The sequence below is a fragment of the Clarias gariepinus genome, chromosome 9 (assembly GCF_024256425.1).
Source record: "Clarias gariepinus isolate MV-2021 ecotype Netherlands chromosome 9, CGAR_prim_01v2, whole genome shotgun sequence".
Lineage (NCBI taxonomy): Eukaryota > Metazoa > Chordata > Actinopteri > Siluriformes > Clariidae > Clarias > Clarias gariepinus.
The window spans coordinates 19,365,483-19,392,396 of NC_071108.1; the positions used below are offsets into that span (position 1 = coordinate 19,365,483).

The following is a 26,914-nucleotide window of genomic DNA, read 5'->3' on the forward strand; positions in this document are numbered from 1 at the left end:
CATTGACCATTCAGTTAGGGTGTTTAAGTTCAATCTTAAAATTCACATGTTTTCTCTGGCGTTTAAACCAGATGAGATGATTTTACATATTGTTTTGATTAAATATGTGTGTGATGTGATTTTAATTATGTTCCTTTTTATATTAATTTCTAAAATTGTATTTATTTTTATTATAATTATTTAGTTTTTATTTTATTTTATTTATTTTAGTAGATTATTATATTATTTTATTATTTATGTGAAGCACTTTGGGGCATCCTTGTTGTTAAAGTGCTATACAAATAAAGATGAGTTGAGTAGTCACTGATTAATTTATTTGAGAAGCTTCCACATTTAACTTTGTGTGACGTGGCAGTATTTCAGCACAGAAAGTAGATCTTGAGGTTTATGCGTTCCTCTTGTGACTTGCACTTGTGATGTGACTTCTGGGCCTTTAGAGCATGAAAGTGGGCTTATCCTTGATCAGTCTAGTGGAGCAACTTGGATGATGAAGGCTTTGCTGTTGGATTAGTGATTCCATGAGCTCCTCTTTAGATATTGAGGGCAGACCTTGCCCAGTCATTTTGGATATTTTAATGACTGTGCCAGCTAACCCTGATCTTGTGCACTAACCACAAAGATGTTATAATGGATTAATGTACAAGACTCTAGTCTTTGGAGAAGCTGCCCTAGTGCTGGTTGTAAAATCACCATAGTTACACATGCACGTCAGACCATAACATCATATGTCTTTGTCAGCCAGCCATCTGAATATCTGACAGGTTACACTGCAAAACACAGACTTTCACTCAATCTGGGAAATTATATTTGTCAAGCACCAACAACTTGTCAACAAAGCCTGTATTTTGTATCACTAAATATTCTTTTGTAAATGACCTTAATAAATTTAATGGACTTCTAATGAATGCTGAGGCCAAGAATAAAGAACAATTACTATCTGTTATAATAATTGCAGTTTCCCCAGGAGTCATGGACTACTGGGAAAGAGCGGTGATGTCAAAGACCCTAGTGAAACTGAATCTGGTAAAGGAGAAGGCTAATGATGCATTGCAAGCTAAATGTTTCTATTGTTTTTTAAGTTTAATACTATCTTTAAAAAGCAATACAACAAAGTCTTTTTCTATGTTGCAATTGGCAGGCATCTAAAAACACAAAAAAGCGTGAGTTTTCTATATCAACCAACAAATTATTGATAATAAATTGCATATATACATTGCCACAATAAAGCTACTAATTAATTAATTTTGACAAAACTGTGGAAAGTGGATTTTAGTGGCTTGCAAACTAGTACAAAAATAACAGTGATAAACCAAAGCAATTTTGATATAACATTTTTAATATAGTTGTAAAATCTGATTTAGCTTTCAGTTTTTGTAATATTTTTTGTATCTTTTTTAAATACCAATTTTTCTATGAACTGCACGAATAGTACCTTAACGTACCCTAGGCAACCATTGATTTGTCTGGTGCAACTACCAGTGATGATATGCCAGCCAAACTCCATTATAGATGCACTTTTGCAGTTAGCTCTAAATAGGGGAAGGAAAAATTAAGAGATTGCAATCCTATACTGTAAAATTAATAATTTTAATGAGTGGCCAAATAGATGGATGGTTAAAAGTAAAAGGTCGGTGGAGGCAGAAGTTTCTTTCACACAGGCTGTTCAAGGCACGACTTTTGTGCCTTAATTATACCTTGCCATTATGTGCAAAACGTATTTAGATGGAATTAGGGGTCATTGTTGTTGCACCTATAATCCAGCTGCAAATGGAGTTACAGATAATCCTTATCCTCATAACAGGGAATTAAACACCATTTAAATGTGAAAGTAAATTATTGTTTTGAAAACAACGGTGATGCCATTGTGTTAGATTCAAGATTCAAGATTCAAAGTCAGATCTCTGATTACGGATTTTGGAATTGGAGGAATGTATTTATTAATTTCATGGGAGGAGACACAAAAGAAATAAAGACAATTCCTGGCAACTGCCTTTGGCCAGTGACAGTGCAGAAAGTATTTATAGCAATTACAATATCACTGCCATTTCAGCAGTGACTTTAGTGAAATTTCTGCATACCATAATACATGCAAAAGTCTCCATATCTAGGTGTTAAACCTGGTGCTTGGTGGTAAGGAAGGATGAAATAAAACCAGTGTAGTACCAGTGTAGGTGCTTTATTTCATTGGTCTATACAGTAACTGAAGGCAGATAAATAAAAAATATAAGCTTTAATTAATATACTGTATATATATATATATATATATATATATTGAACGTGTTATTGATTTGCTGCAAACCTACTGACAGTGAATGGGAACATTTGAGAGAGAACAGGCCTTAGAAGAGGCACGAATTACAGAACATCATTTTTCTTAATCTGCAAATCTACAAGCAGGAAACACGCTTTATTTTACATTAATTATCCAGATCCTGCAACAAAAACTTAAATAAAGGGAAAGGGTTCTAGCTGCAAAGAGTGACATTATAAAGTAAGTTACAAAAATGCCAATCATTTGTTTTCTGCCTGTAATATTTACATTTAAAATGTCATTTGGTAGAAGAATCTGGTTGCTTGTTGTGATACAGAGAGAAGAACACATCACAGAGAGTGGACACATATGGCCAAAAAAGAAAAAGAATCAAGAAATCATTATATTGTATTGTTCCATATTTTTTTTATTAAGAATATTCACAATAAACAATTCCTGCACACAATATTGTGTGTTAACAGTACGCTCTGGTAAATAAGCAATTAAAAAATAGGGTATTGTCTGGACAAAACAACTGTCTGTAGTATGACAGATTTATTGGCTTTAAATCCTGGCACATTCAATTTATTTAGTGTGATTCATTCATCAGTGAGGTTTTTAAAATGCAGCTAATAAAATGTAGAACTAAATCTATTCAGTTGTAGCTTGTTTTAAAATTTCGATCTAATATTTAGTTAGCACCTTCATGAACAAATTCTGAATTCTCTTTTGTGATCAGTATTTTGAATTATCACTGTTCAGTCATTTAACCTCTCAAATTACTTTTCATATCTATTTTAAAATGATTTACATAAACAAGCACACATAAATATGCACAAAAGTTACAATGACAGCCTTATAATTTGCACATCATACATTCTTTTTGGAGGTTGAGCTGCCCATGAGGTATGGTATAATCTTATAATAGTATAAAAGGCATAAATGGTAACATTTTGAGCTGACATGGTCCTGTATTTTTTTTATGTCAAATGAAAATGCCCCATAGTGCATATTTGCTCAGGCAAAAGTGCGAAATGAATAAGTTGTCCTTATTTCCTCAGAACATATTTATAAAACTGAAGTATATTTTATATATTCCACATATTTTATTGTCTCATTATTGGTATTTTTTTTTTAATAGTAAATCTGAAAAAAAAAAACATAGCATGTTAATGGCCATTAAAACTGTTTATTTTTTTATTTTTACACTTGTAGAAATTTCAACATTAAAAGTGTATGCTTTTTTCTGTGCAAATGTGCTTATCAAGTTGCCTTGAGGTATGTTGTCCATTTGATACATAGCATGTATTCAATCTCCCAGTGAAACAATCAGGTGTTTTACAAACACTCCTAATTAATGCACAAAATTGTCTCCTTTAAATCAGCTCCATTATTTGCCAGGGCTGTACTGATCATGATAAGGGGTTTAGTCACACCCTCAGGCTGTGTGTTTTTCTGAAGCAGTGTTTTGACTCTGTCGCTCACACCGCTTCACCATTCTCACACAGAGAAAGCTGATGAATCTTTATAATAGGCAGAGAGTGGCATGCGGGTGGCTGCGTCCTTGCTGGGTAGTCCCCAGCACAACAACATGTCCTCAGCAAGTTCTTACTGCACACCCCTGCTGCTTTTGCCCCAGCACTGACTCCTAATCCCCCTACTGGAGAAGATGAGGGAGTCCGGGAAAGGACCACTGAGGATGACGGGCTGAGATGTGAAGGATCTCTGCGGTTTTCTAAGCCCAATGAGAGCAGGTTTGATGGTGTGTGGCTTGCAGCATGAGCCTGGCACAGTGGGTACTTAGATCTGGTTCTGCGGCGCAGACAATGAACACCCAGCACACTCAGAAAGGCTTTCTTAAACTCCTGGCTGGAGCATGGGTAGATGATTGGGTTGATGCAACTGTTGAAGTACCCCAGCCAGAAGGTAATTTTGAAGACTGTTTCTGAGGGCCGGTAAGCTGGGAAGATAGATCCTTAAAAGACAGACATATATTTTTCCATATAAAAAAACTATATACGAAAAATAACACATGCAAACATAACACAACAGTATACAGTTAATTCATTTAATGAGATTAAATTGAATGATTTTTAGAACAATATTTTTCATAAATAGTTGTTCCACTAATGAAGCATGATTATTGGATTTTCTTGGAGAAGTAGAAATCAGATTTTTTAGATTCTGAAGGCTTTTGCCTTAGCTGCCAGCCTACGGTAGTTAAAGGAGACAGGAAAAGTCTACTGAGTTGAAAATTTTAACAGTTATAACAGATATTAATAATAATACCTGTCATATTAGCAAGATTTGATTACAGTTAGCTAGTTTTGCAACTGTAGTGGGATAGGAGGAAAAGTCCTAAAAGCTTACATGACACTATTTACTACATGGCACTTATAATTACTCATGATTCATACAAGCATTTATAATTTGCACCTTCTTTCCTGATCAAGGTTACCTGTCACTTTGAAATACAGTCCAATGTGACCCATATGGGTTGTTCAGAAAATAACCTCACTGAAGACATTCATATTTACAGCAGGGAGGGTAATGCACCTCATCAGAGCCAACAGTATATGCACCTTCTGACTTTTTTAAGGGCACACTGTCTAGCCCATTAACAGAAATGAACTGTCAGTGGAAGCCACCTAGCCTTGAAATGAAGCATCCATCTTTATAGCTAAGAGCTATGTGCTGTCTCAAAGGACAGTTTATGAGCACTTCTTCTGGCGGTTGTGTATGTGGGCCAGATAAAAGATGAGCGAACTAGACAGCAGCTGTGAAAGTTGCGGGGGAGTCTCTGTCTAACCTAACATGCTTCAACCATTTTATTGCCCAAAGGAGCAAGGGCTGGAATTCTGTTGAACACAGTTAAATGAGTGCAGTCCACAGATTTCATTCACATCGCTATAATTTTTTGAAATAGCTCTTGCAATTCATTTGACACAAGTAGCAAAGACAAAAAGAGAGACACAAATAGTCTCAAGGTCTCAAGTGAGGTAATCTCATCACCCCTTGCATCAAATTGTTCTTCGTAGCTTGGTTCTCATGATTCCAATCCCTTGTAGAGCATCAATCAAAATAAACCACCACTGGTCAATAACTGCTTGATCAAGATATAAGGATCCTGCTGCAGCACTGTGTGACTTGTATCAACTTGATATCATTAAACTGAATACTTGAATGATATTGTACTGTATATATTAATGTCCTTCAGACACTGTATTTTGTCTGAAGGACATTAATATGTAATTAAATTTATAAAGGCTGAATTTATTCTCTGCATTATGTTGAAATTTTATGCTGTTTAAAGATTTTTTTCGGTTTGTTTATTTGTTTGTTTGTTTTTTATTTAAAATAGTAGATTTTTAGAGTAGGGGTGGAAAGACCATCACCAAGATTAAACACCTACTAACAACAAATACATGAATTAATAAATGTAGAAAAGCCTTTCTGAAGCTACGCAAGCAAGTAGACATGATCTGTTGACGTGTATTCATTTTTCCACCTTTTTTAAATCTAAACTCGGTGGACCAAAATGTGGACCAACCGAAAAGTGACTCGGTTCACTTTACGTTTACATTGGGAGTTCTTTTAAAAGTGAGCTCTGTTCTCTTTCTGGTCCACTTCAACTCTCATGTGGCTTCAGTCATCTTTCTGTTAACACTCCTCTTAATCTTTTGCTGTGGTTGCTGGTGGACATGGTTTACTGCGGAAGCAAGTGATCCACTGCGGGAGCAAGAGATCGGGCCACAGCAAGCCTTGAGGGCTAAAACACAACAGCAAATGGCAAAGCAAACCTAGAACTTTTAGTGTTCACAGATTCAGTGAACCATAACAATGATTCGAAGTAAATCAATTCAAGCTGTTCTTTTCAGAAAGATCTGAGGAGTGTTTACATATGCACAGCAAATGCTGACTAATGACTCTGAGGTTATTTTGAGGGTGAAAGGGACTAAGTGTAAAAAACACCATTAGAGAAAGCCGTTTTAGTAGTTGGTTGAATTGTATGTTACCAGCTGTTTTATATATATATATATATATATATATACTCACCTAAAGGATTATTAGGAACACCAGAACACCATACTAATACGGTGTTTGACCCCCTTTAGCGTTCAGAACTGCCTGAATTCTACATGGCATTGATTTAACAAGGTGCTGAAAGCATTCTTTAGAAATGTTGGCACATACTGATAGGATAGAATCTTGCAGTTGATGGAGATTTGTGGGATGCACATCCAGGGCACGAAGCTCCTGTTCCTCCACATCGAGGAACTGGTGACTATGAGATCTGGTGACTATGGGGGCCATTTTAGTACAGTGAACTCATTGTCATGTTCAAGAAACAAATTTTAAATGATTCGAGCTTTGTGACATGGTGCATTATCCTGCTGGAAGTAGCCATCAGAGAATAGGTACATGGTGGTCATAAAGGGATGGACATGGTCAGAAACAATGCTCAGGTAGCCCGTGGCATTTAAACGATGCCCAATTGGCACTAAGGGGCCTAAAGTGTGCCAAGAAAACATCCCCCACACCATTACACCACCACCAGCCTGCACAGTGAAACAAGGCATGATGGATCCATGTTTTCATTCTGTTTACGCCAAATTCTGACTCTACCATTTAAATGTCTCAACAGAAATCGAGACTCATCAGACCAGGCAACATTTTTCCAGTCTTCAACTGTCCAATTTTGGTGAGCAAATTGTAGCGTCTTTTTCCTATTTGTAGTGGAGATAAGTGGTACCCAGTGGGGTCTTCTGCTGTTGTAGCCCATCCGCCTCAAGGTTGTGCGTGTTGTGGCTTCACAAATGCTTTGCTGCATACCTCGGTTGTACCGAGTAGTTATTTCAGTCAAAGTTGCTCTTCTATCAGCTTGAATCAGTCGGCCCATTCCTCTCTGACCTCTAACATCAACAAGGCATTTTCGCCCACAGGACTGCTGCATAATGGATGTTTTTCCCTTTTCACACCATTCTTTGTAAACCCTAGAAATGGTTGTGCGTGAAAATCCCAGTAACTGAGCAGATATCAAAAATGCTCAGACAGGCCCGTCTGGCACCAACAACCATGCCACGCTTAAAATTGCTTAAATCACCTTTCTTTCCCATTCTGACTTTCAGTTTGGAGTCAGGAGATTGTCTTGACCAGGACCACACCCCTAAATGCATTGAAGCAACTGCGATGTGATTGGTTGATTAGATAATTGCATTAATGAGAAATTAAACAGGTGTTCCTAATAATCCTTTAGGTGAGTGTATATATATATATATATATATATATATATATATATATATATATATATATGTGTGTGTGTGTGTGTGTGTGTGTGTGTGTGTGTGTGTGCGCGTGTGTGTATGTAAAGTACAGTGGAACCTCAGATTACGAGCATAATTCGTTCCGGTCGTATTCCAAAACACTCGTAAACCAAATTTAATTTTCCCATAAGAAATAATGGAAACTCAAATTATTAGTTCTACAGCCCAAACAAATACAGATAAATAAGAAATACAAAATATTAAGTAAAAATAAATCGAATTAACCTGCATGTTACCTTTCAAAAAATAAAAAATAAATCCCGGCAGATAAGCGTTTCCCTTAGTGCACGCAGGCGCTGTGTATGTGTGTGCGTGTGTGGGAGGCTAGAGTAAGTGGAGACTCTTGCTTTCAGCCCCTCCTGTCTCCCCCTCCTCAACGTACACATTAAAACACACTGACACACACATTAATGGAACTGTTGTTCTCCTCTAAATTATTAAAGCTTCTCCGCTTTTTTTTATGTTGCTCGCGACAGCGTAACAGCTCGTTAATTCATGCTCGTGTAATGATGAGATGGACAAACTGCTCGATGCCTCTGTTCTTTTATTTTCTGCATTGTCAGGTTATAGTACAAACTTTCAGGTGGATCCTGCACTTAAATCCAACTAAAAAAACTGAAGAACAACTGAAGAACAAAACTCAGGCTCTATATCCTAACTTAAATCTCGCATTCGCGTTCACACACACCGGACTTCATTACTCACAATGCATCTCTCGCACTGGACTTACACTTCCGTAAACAGCGGTCATAAATCAACGACTCTCTCCCGCTACAGTGTTTTATCTAAAAAAAAAAAAGCAATAAACATCGCTAAAGACACTCATGTGAGCGCAAACTAACAGAATCACTGCTGTAAAGTAAAACAAACAAACAGGTGACCCAGCACCTTACCTCTAAAAAGATTAGAAAGAGTTTCTTCGGAGAGCAGAGTGTGTGTCTCTTGCCTTCATTTCTGTGTGCGCGTGTGTGTTTGAGGGTTTCACACACACACACACACACACACAGCCGGCACAGTGTCTAATTGCGTGCGCGCACTCACACACACACAAACACACACCACGATGAGGAAGAAAAAAAAATAATAAAAAGATTTTTTACCTCTGTATTGAGAATTTCTTTTGCCTTACTCGCGCGCACACACGTGTGTTATAAGAAACAGCACACGCGCTTCCGAACACATAATAAGATATGTTTCACATATCTCACACACATAGTCACAGTGTTATAGTAAACAGTACACGCGTGCACAGATGTTGATTATACCAGTAAGAGACGAGCACTAAGACCCAGCAGGGGAGACGATTCCGCAGCGCAAGAGAGAGAAAAAACATTGGCTCAGTTGTGATCACGTGACGCTCAGCGTCAAAACAAGAAGCGCATGCGTGAAACATGATACTCGGTGCTCGTAAACCAAGAAAATGCTTGTTTTTCAAGTTAAATTATATTAAAAATCTTTGCTCTACTTGCGGGACACTCGTAAACCATGTTACTCGTAATCTGAGGTTCCACTGTATATGGTATAATACCTTATTTTTCGCTTCTTTGTTGTTGTTGTTAGTCTTTTGGCTGCTCCCGACAAGGGGTCGCCACAGCGGAATACCCAGTCTACACAACAACTTGGCACAGGCTTTACGCCGGATCCCCTTCCTGACGCAACCCTCCCATTTTATCCGGGCTTGGGACCGGCACTGCATCCAGTGGCTGGGGTTTGGGCACTGGCTGAGAATCAAACCCGAGCCTTCCGCATGGCAGGAGAAACACCTACCACTTTCGCTTCTAATTACCTTTAGTAGGAAAAATATATACTGCTCAAAAAAATGAAGGGAACATTTTGACTTGAACGCCTCTCATATGTGTATGCATGGTTCAAGTCAAACCAGGATTAAGTGTTCCCTTTATTTTTTTGAGCACTATATATCGCTAATATATAGCCAATTCCAAACGCTTACTGCAATCAAAGTGGTAAGTGCAATGAACAGCATTTATTTTGATACAAAAGTAAAGAACAAACCTTGTAACATACTGTCTCGTTTATTTATTTTTTTATTTATTCTTGTTTCATAATTTGTTTCATTATGTTCCCATTATCTTAATTAGCCAATATGTTTGTGTACTGATTAAATGAAACATTTGCATTGGATCCGTAATATGCAGGCCTCATGTTTGTGACCTTTAATGAAGAAATACTGGCTACATAATTGTAAGGCTTTTTTCTTTCATTAGGTTTCCAGTCATAAAACAATCATTACCCGTGTTCATCTACTAATATATACATATTGATTCCCCTGTCTCTAACCTTGAACAGAAAAGCCTTTAAGGGCTTAGAGGACATTTTTTTCTGATGTGAAAAACAATTGCTGCATTCCACAAGTGGAGAATACAGATGAGATTTGTATTAAATCCATTATTTAGCGCACAGGGGAAATGTTGGGGCTGTTAGTGCCTCATGAATATAGTCAAAGAGCATATTACATAAACAAGAGGCACCTTTATCCAAGAGAAGTCAAAGACCTTAATGAAAGGAACTAATTTGTCATTTTGAGGCACACAGTCACACTGTGTGTGTGTGTGTGTGTGTGTGTGTGTGTGTGTGTGTGTGTATGACATCACATTCAGAGGATGCTAATGTTAATAATTAAATGCACCATTTGGAATGCGAGATCCTTATTTTTAGTTGCAGTTAAAAGTCTAGACACAGTTATAGTTATAAAGCATATTTTAAAATAATAATGAAGACATAAAAATAAATAGACACACATAACAGACAAAATGTGCAATGATCAACAAGTGTTAAACAATTTAAAATAAATACAAAACTCATATATTTTCCAAACTGGCATTTGTCAGTTTCATTAGTATATGTGTTTTTAAAATAATTAAAAACTAAATATTCTTATTATGAATTTTAACAGAAGTAACTGATTATCAAGCTGGAACCCTTTGTTTTGTTGTGTTTTGTTTTTACCAAGGCTGAAGTGCAAAGAAAAATGACACTCACCAATGGGCAGAACCAGGAAGAATGGCAGCCAGCAGAGAACAAAACACCCAACTACAATGGCCAGGGTTTTTGCAGCCTTTTTCTCCCTGGAGAACTTTAGTAGGCGGATTGTGAAGTGAGTGCGGCTCCTCAACGTTTCATCCTCCGCAACAGTGGTGTTGCCTCTGTGTATCCGCAGAGTCACTGCTTCTGCATGGTGTGCCTTCTCTGTCTTGTGACCTTTCTTAAGGCTGTGCGTCTCCCTGCGGGCCACCACATACACACGGCAATACATAACCAAGATAACCACTAGGGGGAGGTAAAAAGAGCCCACTGCAGAAAAAATGGCATAGCCAGGTTCCTCTGTGATTTTACACACATATTCGTCCTCTGGTGCTGGCTCCTTCCAGCCAAATAGTGGTCCAATGGAGATGGTAATGGACAGAGCCCAAATTCCCATAAGTGCCAACAATGCCCGCTTCTCAGTCACAATGGCTGGATAACGTAGTGGGTAACTAACCCCGATGTAGCGATCCACAGAGATCACACACAGGCTCATTATAGATGCGGTGCAGCAAAGCACATCCATGGCGGCCCATACGTCACAAAAAGCCCTTCCGAAGACCCAGTGGCCAAGCATCTCAAAGATGGCAGAGAATGGAAGCACAGTGGAGCTGAGCAGAAGGTCCGCCACTGCCAAGTTTACAATAAAGTAATGTGTGACTGTACGAAGGCTCCGGTTGCACGCCACAGAAAGGATGACTAAGATGTTGCCCAGTACCCCAAATATAACAAAAACAGACAGAACGAAGCTCAGTACAATGGCCTTTGCGATGTTCAGCTCCATGACCAGGGCCTGGCTACAGTTTGTGCAGTTCTGAATCCATGGAGTCATGTTCTCTCCGACAAGAATCATCTGTTCATGATGCTGAGGCATTTGGTGATGATCTGGTAAATATGGACACTTGACTCATTCACATTGTCAGATTGCTTTTAATAGTCTGCAACATGATTTTAAAAGTCAAGTGCTGAGCTAACTGCAGGCCAAGGGCAGCCGCGAGTTTACATTGTGAGCTTCAGCTGACAGCTAGCAAGAGATAAATGGAAATAAAACGTATTACAGTCTTGATGTCTCAAATAATGGATTTTTAACTATATGCACAAAGGAAACATTTTATGGTACATGCAGAAATACACAATGGATACTAAATATCTTGCATAGCAGGCTCAGGAATTTTTTACATAAAATATCGGGGGGAAAGGTGTACATTTATCTTAGGTGTTTTTACAGTGTTCACAGCTGGTCATCATTGTAAGTTTTAAATACGTTTTTTTATCTGGATATGCTCAGTATCAAATTAGATTTTGATCATTTTCGTTCTGGAAGGGTTCACTGACAGAGCGTTGGCTGCTTCGTGTTACTTTACAGCTAATGAAATTCCACAAAGCATTGTTTACTTATTCATTGTCGTGTTAATGGTTTCCAGAACATCCTCATGATACATATAAAACGAATGAGCTAAATATTTGGTGAAACAAATTACAATATACTCACCATTGTATAATTAACCTTCCACAGGTATTTTTGGGCAGCTATTTTTGGACAAAGAGTAGGTCATTCTTTCAGTCTCCCTGAATTTGTCCGAGCTTCAGCATAAGGTACTTAAGATATCCTGCAATACAGACTATGCCAGCAATATAACATTCCTGAAACACATGTAAATAAAAGTCAGAATGATATAATGAAACTGATTCAGTAGTATATACTGTAAGAAAAATATATAAAGACCACAACTTTTCATTATTGTAATAGTCTTTGGATAGAAATTGGATGGAACATTGCTAGAAATTCAACAAAAATAGTCAGAAAAATAAAATAAATTGTCAACAGCAATGAAATGTTTCTCTACACTAACACTAACACATTAAAAGCTGTGAGGAAAAGTAACAAATTATTTGGTTTTAAGTATCAAACCGAATATATTATTAAATGTAAAATTGTACTTGAAATGTACCACAGATCAAATTGCTTAAAAAGAAACTCTAGGTATATATTAATCTGTACAAATCCATACTTGGCAAAACATCTCTATCACCCACAGACTTTCACCTCTCTCAAATCCGTAAGTGTTTCACATCATTCATACCGATCTAAAACAAGGCACTAGGTAGACACACAGAATACAAAAACAACTCTTCAAAATGATGAAGGACAAAGTTGTGCTGATAAAAGTCAGACATATTCAGCTTCAGTGCTGGCAGTTAAATGTTTGCCACCAGCAAATATTCTTTGACTTGGCTTTGCCTCATTTATCTCCTTAATTTAATGTTCCATTACTTACATATAAAATCTATTCTGTTTACATAAAGATGTTAAGACACAAGATGCCTTTTGACAAAAGTTTATATTTACTGTATAAATGAAAACAGTGAAAAGACACAGGTATACATTTATATTGCAGGTAAAAAAAAAGGACACTTTAGGAAAAAGCTATCAGATACAGTGGAGGCCAGTCAATAAGGGGCGCTGGGGCGCCGCCCCTTAAAGTTAGGCAGAAAAGAATGCTAATTTAACATGTAATTATTTAACATAATAATAATTTATTTTAATATTTCACAATATCCGCTGTATTTCTTAATAAAATTTATTTACAATAAAAAAAGTCTAATCTGTATTACGTTCATTTCAGCTTGTGTACGCGGGGCGCCGAACAAACGAGTGTCTATATAGGCATGTGAATTTTTGACAAGCATGTGATTTGAGGCTGAGCTCTTGGGACGCAGCACTGTGCGCCCCGAACCCTCCCACTTTTGTTCTTAGCGAATCAATAATGTTTTTTAAATATTTGGGTTCATGTGATTGGATAATTCTCAACGAGTCTTATTAACGGTCGGCAGATTGTTGGTTGATGTATTGAATACTGATTGACGTAGAAGCTTAAATATAAGAGAAAATTCTGTAATTACTTTGCTAAAATACCCCATTCGCGGACGAAGAAAAAAAAGTTAAAGAGCTTGGACCAGATCGACCTAATCTTCGACTTAAGCTGCAGTCAAATAACTGTGGCCAAGCTTTCTATGGCTATTTACAGGCGATTATTACAAGTTTAAATTTTTGTTTGCGCCTCCCCAAAACTTTCTTTTTTTCACACCAGCCGGATCAGATATTTTAATTTCATATTAGGAATCCACAAACAGCTAAAGTATCATTTTTAATACTTAATATATTAAAACCTTTTACAAAAAGTTTTATAACAACAACAAAAAATTCATATTTTCTGTCAGGTGTTTTTAAAATTGTGATTTTAGAATCATAAAGAAAGTTTGGGAACACATGAGGACTCTATCAAGATCAGCAAGAATGGCTGGCATTGAGGCGATTTATGATGGTTTGATATAATATTCAATTTAATTCTTGCTGGAAAGTTCCATTCTTCCAAGCTTCAAGGGACAAATGTGCACAGTTTTTTTTTATAACAAATGGACATCATTCGTATAAATGAACAGCTTAATAAATGAACTATAACAATTAAGTTTCTCTTTTATTTGCAACATAAGTATTGCCGAAACTACATGCCAAATATAAAAATCTGCGAACTGAGAAACTGCAAAATGTTACCCAGTTCTTACCTAACCTACATGTAGTAAAAAAATACATATTTTAAGGGAACATCTTTGTAAAATTAATAACATTTGTTTTCTTTTTTTAAGTTTAAGAAGATTGCAGCATTTTTTGTGCAATTGCCCGACTATATTAACTGTTTTGAGACAAGATGAATCAAATTTATGTAGTGAATGTGCAACATTCTGCCACTTATGCCCTTCAACTGTAGTGCTTTATTTGCATTCAGAAATAGGAATTATATAAACTTTTTTTCAAGGGTCAGAGTGTGACAGATTCTAATGAATAAGGAGATACATTTTTATGGCTTTATTAATTGTATTGTTGTACACTTAAAAAAGAAAAAAAAAAAAACAACCATTACCCAGCCTATGGGTCACTACTGGACAGAACACACGCTGGGTTGTTTTGACTGAAGTGGGTTTAACCATTTAACCAAGAATTCTGGGTTGTTCATCTGACCCAACCAGTGGGTTAAATTGACCCTCTAGCTGGGTTAAATGTTAAAGTGCTGGGTTATTTTATTTGACCAAACCAGTGGATTAAATTGACACTCTAGCTGGGTTAAAAGTTAAAGTGCTGGGTTATTTTATTAGACCCAACCAGTGGGTAAAATTAACACTCTTGCTGGGTTGACACATTCCATTAGATTTATTTTTAAAAAAGACGCAAAATGTACACAACTTCACATAATTTAAATATATCAGGATAATCACAGAATAAGAACATGTGAATAACTCAACTTTGACAAAAATGTCAGACAAAATCATATAATCCCAAGGTGACCATTTGTTAAATAACTGTAACAAACACTCTGTAAAACAATAAAAACAAGAGGCCTCTGTAAATCTGATTTAAATTGCAATTTTTCTTTTGCATTTAATACAATGTTTAAACACTTTTTATATAGAAGTTTTTAATACAAAGCTTAATGCCCACATGATGAACATTTCTTATCTTAATATTTTCTATTACTAATTCTTTTCCTTTAAAATGACATTAAAAACACAAGCGATAAAACTTTTAAATATATTATTAATTAAATGTGGGGTGAAACTATTGTCCTCAAAAATGAGTACTCGTGTCCATCAATCTGATCTACAGGTGAGAAAACACTGCCTCCACCAAAGAGTCTGTATCAATAGCATTGCCTCCAACAATAGGAAAGGTCTGTCAGGTTTCTCTTGTCTCTTTCCCAAGGCACAAAACATGGAACAATACTCCTGTCATCTCCATATTTTGCAGATATCATTCCCATCATGCTAAAATAAACCAACTGCTGGGTGAAACACAGTTTTTTTTTAACATACAGAAAAGAAAACATTAAGACTGTCATTAAACATATCCCAATTGCTTCTTCTGACAACTTTACAATATTTTAAAATATGCCAAAAGACTTTCCACACACAGCTTTAGTAAAGATTATTAGTAATCTACCTAAAATTACATTTAAGATTAGTTTTAGTATTAAGTACATTTAGTTTTTTTTTATTTATTTGCGTGCCCCTCGCTTTATAAGTAAAGAATCCAGAAAGTTCGTCATGCCGTGTCTTAGCGTGTGTCAGACTTGACTTGGAAGTGCACACTCGAGGACACCGGATATATTGCAAATGGAACGCAGAGTACAGGCTGCGTCACACAGACGCGATATATTATACCATAACCGTATTATATCAAATATTGCCTTTTAAAAATACACAAAGTGAAATAAGTCCGCTGTTTTAACCACTGCAGGGACATCACAGCCAGCGGTTCTTGCTGAGGTGAGGCAGCGCTGAGTGGCAACATTAGCGCAGGACACCTGTATTGCCTGGAGCTCAAATCTCCGAAATCGTTGGGGCAATTTTTTAAATAGACGCTATGTTTAATAACCAGCTGATGTTTTGACCTGTACACACATATATTCCAGCTTAAACAACTCTTAAATCTACACTTTGTGACACAATAACAGTAATATTTCAAATATTTAGCAGGCTGCCGTTTGGAGAAACCAGAGAATAAAGAATAAACCAGTTGTTGGGTCAAAATAACCAACCCAGGTTTAAATGACCCACTACATCTCTTTTGACCCAAAAAAGAGCAACCCAACAATGTGTTTAAAGTACCCGAAATAACCCAGAATTTTGACCCAGCATAAACAACCCAACAATGTGTTTATAAAAACAACCCAGCATTGTTTAGAGTTTGTCAAAGCAGATACAACAGAAAAACCTGCGATGAAAGAAAGACCACACTGCCAGGGGAATGTTATGGATTTTAGCAGTGATATGCATGCCTGCTGCCAGATTAGGCATCAAGGATGATACTTGTTAAAATCCATTAGCATTTTCAGAGCCGCTTCATTTCCCTCTCCAGAGGACAAAATTAGATTCCTCTCATTTGTATGCAGATTTTGTCCATGAACTCACCAGATGAACTGGCCATCAGATTACAACTTTATTGATTATCATGGACATGACAGTCCATGCAGGCTTTACACCGTTATTTTTATTTTAGAATTTTGCTAGTCTCGATAATCTCCAGTAAATAGGTTTTCCTTCTACTATAGAGGTGACCTTCAAGTGCCCAGGCATTACTAAAGTGTTGCCAGATCTCAGCCAGCGTGTGAAAATACGAAATCACATCCAGTTCCTCCAAGGTGGCCTTTCAGAGGTGAGAGTTTTTGCTTTGCTGCACAAGAAGTATGGACTAAAGCAGAACTGTTTTATCATTTGCTCCACCTCTTGTAATACTGAGTACATACTAGATATGTATATATGTATATACACTCGCCTAAAGGATTATTAGGAACACCTGTTTAATTTCTCATTAATGCAATTATCTAATCAACCAATCACATGGCAGTTGCTTCAATGCATTTAGGGGTGTGGTCCTGGTCAAGACAATCTCCTGAACTCCAAACTGAATGTCAGAATGGGAAAGAAAGGTGTTTTAAGCAATTTTAAGCGTGGCATGGTTGTTGGTGCCAGACGGGCCGGTCTGAGTATTTCACAATCTGCTCAGTTACTGGGATTTTCGTACACAACCATTTCTAGGGTTTACAAAGAATGGTGTGAAAAGGGAAAAACATCCAGTATGCGGCAGTCCTGTGAGTGTAAAATGCCTTGTTGATGCTAGAGGTCAGAGGAGAACGGGCCGACTGATTCAAGCTGATAGAAGAGCAACTTTGACTAAAATAACCACTCAGTATAACCGAGGTATGCAGCAAAGCAGTTGTGAAGCCACAAAACGCACAACCTTGAGGCGGATGGGCTACAACAGAAGAAGACCCCACCGGATACCACTCATCTCCACTACAAATAGGAAAAAGAGGCTACAATTTGCACGAGCTCACCAAAAAGCTCACAGTTAAAGACTGGAAAAATGTTGCCTGGTCTAATGAGTCTCGATTTCTGTTAAGACATTTAAATGGTAGAGTCAGAATTTGGCGTAAACTAAATGAGAACATGGATTCATTATGCCTTGTTACCACTGTGCAGGTTGGTGGTGGTGGTGTAATGGTGTGGGGAATGTTTTCTTGGCACACTTTAGGCCCCTTAGTGCCAATTGGGCATTGTTTAAATGCCACGGGCTACCTGAGCATTGTTTCTGACCATGTCCATCCCTTTATGACCACCATGTACCCATTCTCTGATGGCTACTTCCAGCAAGATAATGCACCACGTCACAAAGCTCGAATCATTTTAAATCGGTTTCTTGAACATGACAATGAGTTCACTGTACTAAAATGGCCCCCACAGTCACCAGATCTCAACCTATAGAGCATCTTTGGGATGTGGTGGAACGGGAGCTCTCGCCTTGGATGTGCATCCCATAAATCTCCATCAACTGCAAGATGCTATTCTATCAATATGGGCCAACATTTCTAAAGAATGCTTTCAGCACCTTATTGAATCAATGCCACGTAGAATTAAGGCAGTTCTGAAGCCGAAAGGGGGTCAAACACGTACGTATTAGTATGGTGTTCCTAATAATCCTTTAGGTGAGTGTATGTCAATCACTATAATGACATACGTATACAAGCAAACTATTTTTAGTTTATATTAATTAAATTACATAATATTTTTGTTACACAAATTAGTTGCTTCATCCAACATTCTCTCAAAACAAGTACACTTAACAGATTTGTTAAGAGACAGAGACTGTGACAGTTGCAGAAAGTGTTTTTATTTTAACTGACAATAGTAAACAAACCCAAATCACTAGGTCAATACAGGCAGTGGGTCCAGTATCCAATATCAAGGCAAAAATCAACAAAGAAGATAACATACTGGGGACAAAATTAGGGACAACAAACTTGAATAGAAAGTTTGGTACATCAGGTAAATAGACAGAGTTTAATGAATACTTTGTGGCATAAAGGTAAAGTGAGGTTGCTTATATATGAATGCAGATGAGACCAAATGTGTTCAATCAGTAGTTGGCTGTAAACGTGCCATTAAATGTCTTGTGTGGGTGTTGTAGTCCAAGGTGTCCATGTTTGTAGATGTATGTGGATTGTGGGAAATGGAGTTCAGTGGATATTCTGGCTTGAACATGACATGACAGCAGAGTTGCTAGGAAGTCAATTTATATTGTATATTTATTCTTTTAATAATGCTAAATTTAAAAATATAAACATAATGTCATAACATTTTTTTAATAACATACAATTTTAAAGTGTGTTTCATTATTCCATAATGTCTGTATATTTATTTATTTAATTATACAATATATATTTGTTTTTGTTTCATATTACAGTTGTTTACAGCAAACATCTATCTCATGCTCATTGTGTTTATCAGTAGCATACTGTATAAATAGGGAAAACAATATATTACAAATATACAGAAAATTTACAAAAATAAATTACTACTAGTAAAATACATTATAATATTTTGTTCAGCTCCATTTAGCTCTGATTACGGTGTGCATTCTAATACCCAATTCATGTGTGAAAATTATTCTTCATGCTCTGTCACCATTTCAGTCCTAGAATATGCTCATATTCTCAGGCAAGAAGAGTTTTTTTTTCTGATTGCCATCACTAACCAGTAGTTTTCTTTTGGCCACATTTCTCTTTAGTTGCAATCTTGTGAGGTCTCATCATATGTTCTTACTTTTACTATTAAACATAGCTGTGTGTTCTACTGCTATTTTTTTTAAATAAAAATTTACCAAGCATCTCCGATCGTGGTCATTAATGATTTTTTTTCTTGACCACATGTCTTTGCTTTATTGCATGCCAGTAAGTTCATCCTTCTGTAACTGTGATTTTTTTGGGGGCCTAGCAGTGTAGTTATCTATAAAGAGAGCTATCTGTAATCTACAGTTAAATAAAGTTTTAGCCTCACGCTACTTGATAAAGGTAAAAAAAAAAAGTAAAAACTGGTTCAGTGCAGCTAACAGAATTTGCATAAAATCTTTCGTTTATAATGATACTCATACGGAAACCATTAGTATTCTATTTACCGAGGACTTCCCAATGACTGGGGCTTTTCTGTAAATACTACTCTCCCTTCTTTTCCACCACACCACAGAAAGAAGCGGATTGGATGCCATCATTCAGCAGTCTCAGCAACACATCCAATGACAGAGAAGGTGGAAGCCGGTAATGTTCCCTCTTTATTCTGTTCACTCTGCCTTCCTCAGTCTCAGATTCTTCCATCACAGCATTACCTATTACAGAACGTGACCTTTACGTTTCCCCAGCAAGCTGAGTGGGGGTTCTGCACTGTCACACCAGCTGTTTCTGAGCTCAGCTGTCTAAATCTAACTGCCATACTGGATTTCATGTCTGCCTATGTTTTCTGTATTTGTTGTCTTCTCAGGTTCAGTTGCCACTCTTTAAAATATTTTGCCCAAAATGCTTTGACTTAAAACTGCCAACCCTTTATGAAGGGGAGCACTGTGACAAGGAAGGGCTGGTGAAATATGTGTTACATGTAAACAATATGTTTATGATAACAGACTAGTTCATTGTCTTAAAAGGATAAGTCTGTTTACTATAACCTTGCACCCCAGTGAAAGTAGCAGGCACAGCTATGAATGGAATGAGCCCACATTTGATGTTGGCTTATTCCTTTCAGGACAGGAAAGGGGATAACATATATACTGATCAGCCAATAACAGGTAAAGTTAATAACATTGATTATATTTTCTTACATTGGCATCTGTCTAGGGGCAAGATACAGTGGGCAGCAAATTAACAGTCAGATTTATTAGAAGCAGGAAAAATGGGCAAGCATAAGGTTCTGAGTAAAATAATGACCTGGGCCAAATCATGATTACCTAACTGTTATCTCTCCCTCTCTCTCTCTCTCTCTCTCTCTCGTACTCTCTCTCTCTCTGTCAAGCTACACACAGCACTCCTGAGCAGCCAGCAACCTGTATGAACTCTGGACCTGTCTTACTCATCTAAAAGGAGGCCCTAAATGGTCTGCTTGGGATGCGTGTGCTGACTGGCGACGGTTTCAGGAGTCAGTCAATATACCCCATTATAGCAACAATGTTCCCTAATGCCAATGGCCGATTTCAGTGGGATAATGCATCATGGCCCATTGCAAAAATTGTTTTTAGGAACATCACAAAGTTTAAAGGTTATGATGTTAACTTGGTCTCCAAATTCCCCAGATCCCAATTTACTTGACTGTCTATGCAATGTGCTGGAAAAACAAGTCTAATCCGACCTCACAATTTACCAGAAACAATGTTGTTTATGTCCTGGTGCCAGATACCACAGCACACCTTAGAGGTCTCTTATTCACTCAGTCAGAGATGTTTTGGTGGCGCAATATGAACCTACACAATTCGGGGGGTGGTTTTAATATTATGGCTGGTCAGTGTATGATTTTAGTTTCTCTGCTATTTTCTATTCCTCACAGATGGCAGGAACTTAGTGGTCTTCAGTAAAATTATTATCTTACATATATCCCAAGCTTTTAGTAAGATACACTCACTCTCCTTCACTTACTCAATATCTATACTGGTTATACTGTACATGGTTGCAGAAGCCCTGGAGCTTATCCACAGGGACTATAGGTACTAGGCAGGGTACACCCTGGACAGTGTGCCAATCCATCACAGAGCACAATCACACACACACACTCATACCCTGTGGGCAATATGGATACACAGCTTAGTCTAATCTGCATTTCTTTGTATTGTACAATGAAACCCACCAAGCACAGGGAGAACATCTAACCTCCACACACAGGATTCTCCAGGTGTATTTGCAAGCGTGATACTGTGCTGTCTGTGTTCTTATCCATTTGGTGCACAGTGGCTGATTCTGCAGTTTCCTTTATCTTTTAAGCATAGAGCTAACTTTATGGCTGGAATAGTAGTACCTTTTGGAAGGTACTGTGACATCTGCAAATCAGCTGAAAGGCTTTGGGCAGTAAAGCCGTTTTGAATCCAAGTACTAGTCTATGGCTCTCTAGAAAATGCAGTCAGAGAGTGCAGAAGTGCCAGGATATGCCCAGTGATCCTAATGACGCATTTATTCTCTACCGTGAGCGCTATAGGTATGTACTGTACAGAAGATATACAGCGCCAGTAGGCAATGTTACCAAATATTTTTCTTAATGCAGATGTTTAGGAAGATATAATAATTATTTCACAGTGCACTGCAATGCAGTAAGCACTGTGTTTTTCTTTTGTTCGCTATGTGCTCTGAACCATGAATGTGCACAGAATCCACTGATATGAATGCTAGCAGAGTTCATTCCTATTTACATGAAAATGTCTATTTACTTCGGTACTGTTCTAAAGAAAATACATATATTTGTTCTGAGGTGACATTTAAAGCAGATACAGTACCCAACTGAGAATTCTAGAATATGACAATATTTTGTGTATATATATATATAGATAGATAGATAGATAGATAGATAGATAGATCCTAAAGGTCCTAAAGCTCAGAAGCGTGCCTATTTTATTTCAACATTTCCCTAGGGAAAAAAGCATTTGTAAGCTTGCTTGCTCCAATTGTAATGTAAAGGCTACATAGATTTGATTGTAGAGGATAGCTGTCTCGTTCGGTACTTGCTGTTCTTGTTTTTGCTGTTGAATTTGGGTGGATGAAGATTTGGCCGTGACCCTTGAAACAAGCCAATCGGATTACTATAGCAGGAGAACGCCTCTTTCTCCAGTGCACTGTCTGGCGTTAATGCCAAGGTCCGTTATGTTCATGCTGTAGCCTATACGTGTTCAGATTGGATCAGCGAAGATTTCCTACGCTTCTTCGAGGAATCCTTCACCAAAATGTAGATTATTAATAAGACTTGTTGTGTACACCTCAAATCCCAAAACAGCAAAATGCATGCATGACTGGAGTGAGACGGAAAGACTTACTGATCACAGAAAATTCCAGTGACCGCGTAGAAATGATGCTTGCGTTAAAAAAAATTTGAATAAAAAAGTATCCAATGCTTTAACAACGAATGACATTCAATGTAATGAATATCACATTATTATACTACACCAATCAAATGATATGTGGTAAAATCCGGCAGGTGCATACTCAACCTTGAGTAAATTGACCAACCAGTTATGCTGTATTTAACCTGCAGCAAACGATTGTTATGACAAAGAAAATGCAACATAAGCCTAACCAGTCTATCAACCGGCTTTCCATGTGAAAATATCATTTTAACTATGAATGTATACACCTAAGCAACACGTGAATCATATTGTCACATGTTCATCATCCAAAGTAATCACTAAAAATCAAAAAATAATCCTTATTTATCTCATGACCTGTTCGTCTAATATCAAAACACTAAATGCGAATGTCGAAGTGCTTACCTGCCAGTTAGGTGTCAATGCACTTCATGTTGGTTTTGCTGGGACTGTGAGGAGCCGAAAGGTAACGGCAGTGCTGAGGGTCTGATAGAAAGCGCTCCGAATCCGTGTCAACAAGTTCGGTTAAGTGGGCTCGTAGCCCAAGTTCCCTAAGTTACTATACTGAAAAGATTTCATTTCCTAGGAGAGCCAGATCATTCTGGGGTGACAGCGGACTGAGTCAGTGCTCTCCCTCTCCTCCTCTTCACACACCACTTCGGGGTTGCCAGTCTGAACTGCCCGTTTCCATCCATATAGCCGCTGCGGATCGAAAGGATTCACAGTGCACGAGTATTTAAATTAATCGAATAATGACAACCATCCCAATTCTATCTACTGCCAAATATGATTTATAAAGCTTCGTCGAGGTGGTTTAAGCCTAATCTGGCAACCCCACGTCTTTTAACGGCTTCCAACACTCGGTGATTCAGCACGGTGACGTGTTATGAAGCTTACAAGTAACGTCATGTGTCTTATTGTTGGTACAATTCAGGCTTTTTCTTTTTTTTTTTTTTTTGGAGTGCGCCTTAAGCGACGTAATGTAGTTTATAGAAATCTGGGTCTATATATGGAACCAAGAGTAACCCGGAGGAATGAACCTTTGAGAAAGAGGAATCAGTCAATGGAAGAAAAGAAAGAAAAAAAGAATCTATCCATCTATACTTCGTACTCCCTGAAAATTTTAAACCCTGTGGATATCCCTCTCTGAACCTGTAAAGATTAGAAAGAACTTATATTGAGTGTTTTTTTTACCCTCAGGATATATATATATATATATATATATATATATATATATATATATATATGTGTGTGTGTGTGTGTGTGTAAACTGTATTGTTCACATATACGTATATATTGTATATATACTGTCTATGTCTATATATATATATACCATTAGAGCCATGAGGGCAAGTATTATTTAGACAGTAGTAGGAAGTAATGTTTTAGTACACTGCTGACGACACTGCCAGTATTTGGTGGACGCAACTGTGTGTACTGGCGTTACAGCGCTGACTGTCCTCAGACTGGTGGATTTTAAGAGTCCCTAATGCATTAGTTTCATTTTCAGACACATACATAGGCGCTTCCCAGACTAGTTGTCAGCAAACAAAATTCTTCCTCTCCATTTTCCTTGTTACTATTCTACTTTTTTTTCACTTTAACTGGATACTCTTTACTGCTCTTACCATTTACCATGTTTTTTTCTACCACTTTTCAAAGTTTTGAACTGCCCCAGTCTTTTCCACAGGAGGCAAGTCTGTCCCACGCTCTCACTTGTAAGTTGTTCACAAGCAAATCGGCCTGGCTCTAGAAAGTCTTTCTTTTTTATTGACCACTGTTGACAAGATCAGCTTTGGACCAAGTCAGGGGCGATTGTTTATTTTATGCTGGGAATCATGTAAAGTTCCCATATGCAGGGGATTTGTGAAGTTGCTGGGAATTGTGGGGTTGTGTACTGATGATAAATGTTCTGCCCCACTTCCTGAAGACATAGGTCACTAGTACTGACTGGAGAGTCTGTGAACTCTCATTTATTCACTTTTTAATTCTAAAAGTGTTGTCCCCAAGTGAGGCAAATTACAGAGCAAGCACTGACATATGTTAAAGCAGCCAGCAGGAATACAAGCTTCCAAAAAAAAAAAAAAAAAAAAGCCCCCCAGCTAGCTACAGTAGTTTCTGGAATAACAGAAAACATCACATCCAAACAGGAAAATACAAAGAAAGCTAAGAACTGTATAATGTCAGAAAATCTGATGTAGTTTGCTTGTAAACCTACAGACAATGACAACCTTGCCAAATAATGTTCCAAATAATGCATGTAACTGCAAGCAACAATAGACATCAATCACATAAATCACTTGGCGGGAGAGTGTGTGCCTTTGCACCAGTCCTAATGTGACTAATGGATTTGTTTTGCAGCCTTGTTTTAGCTAATGCAAAGAAATCAAGTGGTACTTCAGACACCATAAATGGTATTATGACACTGAGAAAGTGATGTATGCTTCCCATCTTTCAACTTCGTGTATTTTTCACCTTAGGGAGGTATTGCTTTCGACCAAGTCTAAATCACCATGACAACTCTTGGACTGTGTTAATCTTCTATATTGCTGCTCAGATATAGCATTGAAGATAAGAATAGAAGGGCACACGTTTGGCAAATGATTGTACCCACATCTGTCACAAGTAACTTTTGATTCCTGCTGCTGAGTAGTAATAGATGGCATGACAGTGATGGATTTGTCCAATATGAAAGGATTTGGTAAGCAAACTAGTTGTACTGTATGTGTGTGTGTGTGTGTGTGTGTGTGTGTGTGTGTGTGTGTGTGTGTGTGTGTACATGCTTTCTGGGAGAGTAATATTATGAGAAATTTGCAGTATAACCTGCAGACAGTAGTGTATAATGATATCAGTTCACAACTTGGGACACTAGTCCACTGCAAGGAATTACAGTCATTTATCCTAGCCGTGGCCACTGAGTTGGTGGGTTTCTTTCATGTACTCTGGTTTCCTCCCACAGACCAAAGATATGCAGTGTGGGCTGACTGCTGTTTCCAAGTTGCCTGTAGTACAGTATATAATTAGGTGTTTAGTGGTATGCTGTGATGGGTGGGCATCCCTATCAGGGTGTACCCTTCCTTGTGCCCTGAGTTCTCTGAGATATAACCCTATAACCCTCAAAAAGATAATCAGTATAGACAATGGATGGATTGCTATGTTTTTTTTTTTTTTTTTTTTTGGTGAAATAAATGTACTAAGTTAGACATTTGTCCTTTTTACACTGAGAAATATTTTTTGAAGACTTATGTTTTAAATACAATTTACCTGTATCATAGACAACACAAAGAAAGACTATTTTTTCCTCCTGAAGCATTTTTATGGAACAATTAAAGATTTACTTTTTGTGACTTCTTATTTTGATTTGTTGAAGAGATATTGTACAGTAGAAGACACAACAAATGAGCAAGAGAAAAGAAAATTCCTGAAAAAAAATCCTGTCTGTGTTGGTGTGTGTGTATTTGTCTTCACTTAAAACAATCTTTACTTTGAAGCATGTCCTCAGTGAGCAATTTTATGAGGCCAAGGTGTCTTTGCAGGTCTATAATTTTTCTCTTACCACCATAAAATTTAAAATTAATTTCAGGAATCATGTTCCAATCAGAAAATTAATTGAAATCTATGCAAATATGGTAGAAGAGTCGTCTTTCTCCTTTCTATGCCTTTGATATTCTGTGTGAAATTAAAGTGCAATGCTGTGAAAAAGAACTATATAATTTTTGTTTATAATATATAAACATATATGATAGCGATATAATAATCATTTGCAAAGACTACAAATAGATTTCATATTTCTTCAAAACATGTGATAAAACATTTTGCTCATGTTGTTTTTGCATGCTCTAATAGAAATCTATTAAACAATAGCCATTGCTCATCACTTGCACGTTGCAACTTAATACCCTGCCCAAAACTAAAGGAGGTAATTGAACTGTGCTTCAACGATCCAATACTTAAACAAGTGGTCTTTTACTTAATCACCACATAGATGCATGGTATGGATGGCAAGGTCATATAATTGTGGTGCATTATATTACTTTGCTCACAGAGGCTCAAGTTTACAGCAAATGTAACTTCATTGTAAATTCTTCTTTAGCTATTGCCATTTTTTTTTGTCATTCATTTAGGCATTTGGCAGACGCTCTTATCCAGAGCGACTTACATTTTTATCTTATTACACATCTGAGCAGTTGAGGGTTAAGGGCCTTGCTCAAGGGCCCAACAGTGGCAACTTGGTGGTTGTGGGGTTTGAACCTGGGATCTTCCGAACCGTAGTCCAATGCCTTAACCACTGAGCTACCCCTGGCCCCTCTCATTCAGATAGAATATGTTCGTTGATCAATCATTTTTGACATTATC

The 26,914-nt window shown here is 37.4% G+C and overlaps 1 protein-coding gene across 2 annotated transcripts; it reads right to left on the reverse strand.

The window, feature by feature from the left end:
• Positions 1 to 2,733: 2,733 nt before the first annotated feature.
• On the reverse strand, positions 2,734 to 23,384 carry adra1aa (adrenoceptor alpha 1Aa). 2 transcript variants are annotated; one of them, XM_053504631.1, is made up of 4 exons: positions 22,964 to 23,384; positions 12,110 to 12,261; positions 10,576 to 11,502; positions 2,734 to 4,226 (listed from the first exon to the last, which is right to left on the reverse strand). In XM_053504631.1, the coding sequence occupies exons 3-4, from the start codon at positions 11,489 to 11,491 to the stop codon at positions 3,733 to 3,735; spliced, it is 1,410 nt and encodes a 469-aa protein (XP_053360606.1). In that variant the 5' UTR covers positions 11,492 to 11,502; positions 12,110 to 12,261; positions 22,964 to 23,384; the 3' UTR covers positions 2,734 to 3,732. The 2 variants fall into 2 exon arrangements, with proteins under 2 accessions (XP_053360606.1, XP_053360605.1); XM_053504630.1 differs by having other exon boundaries at positions 10,576 to 11,641.
• Positions 23,385 to 26,914: the final 3,530 nt, after the last annotated feature.

Coding starts and splice junctions, on each gene's coding strand:
- adra1aa (XM_053504631.1), bottom strand. CDS start 11,491: ATGCCTCAGCATCATGAACAGATGATTCTTGTCGGAGAGAACATGACT. Junction 4,227..10,575: donor CTTCCTGGTTCTGCCCATTG/GTGAGTGTCATT, acceptor CTGTCTTTTAAG/GATCTATCTTCCCAGCTTAC.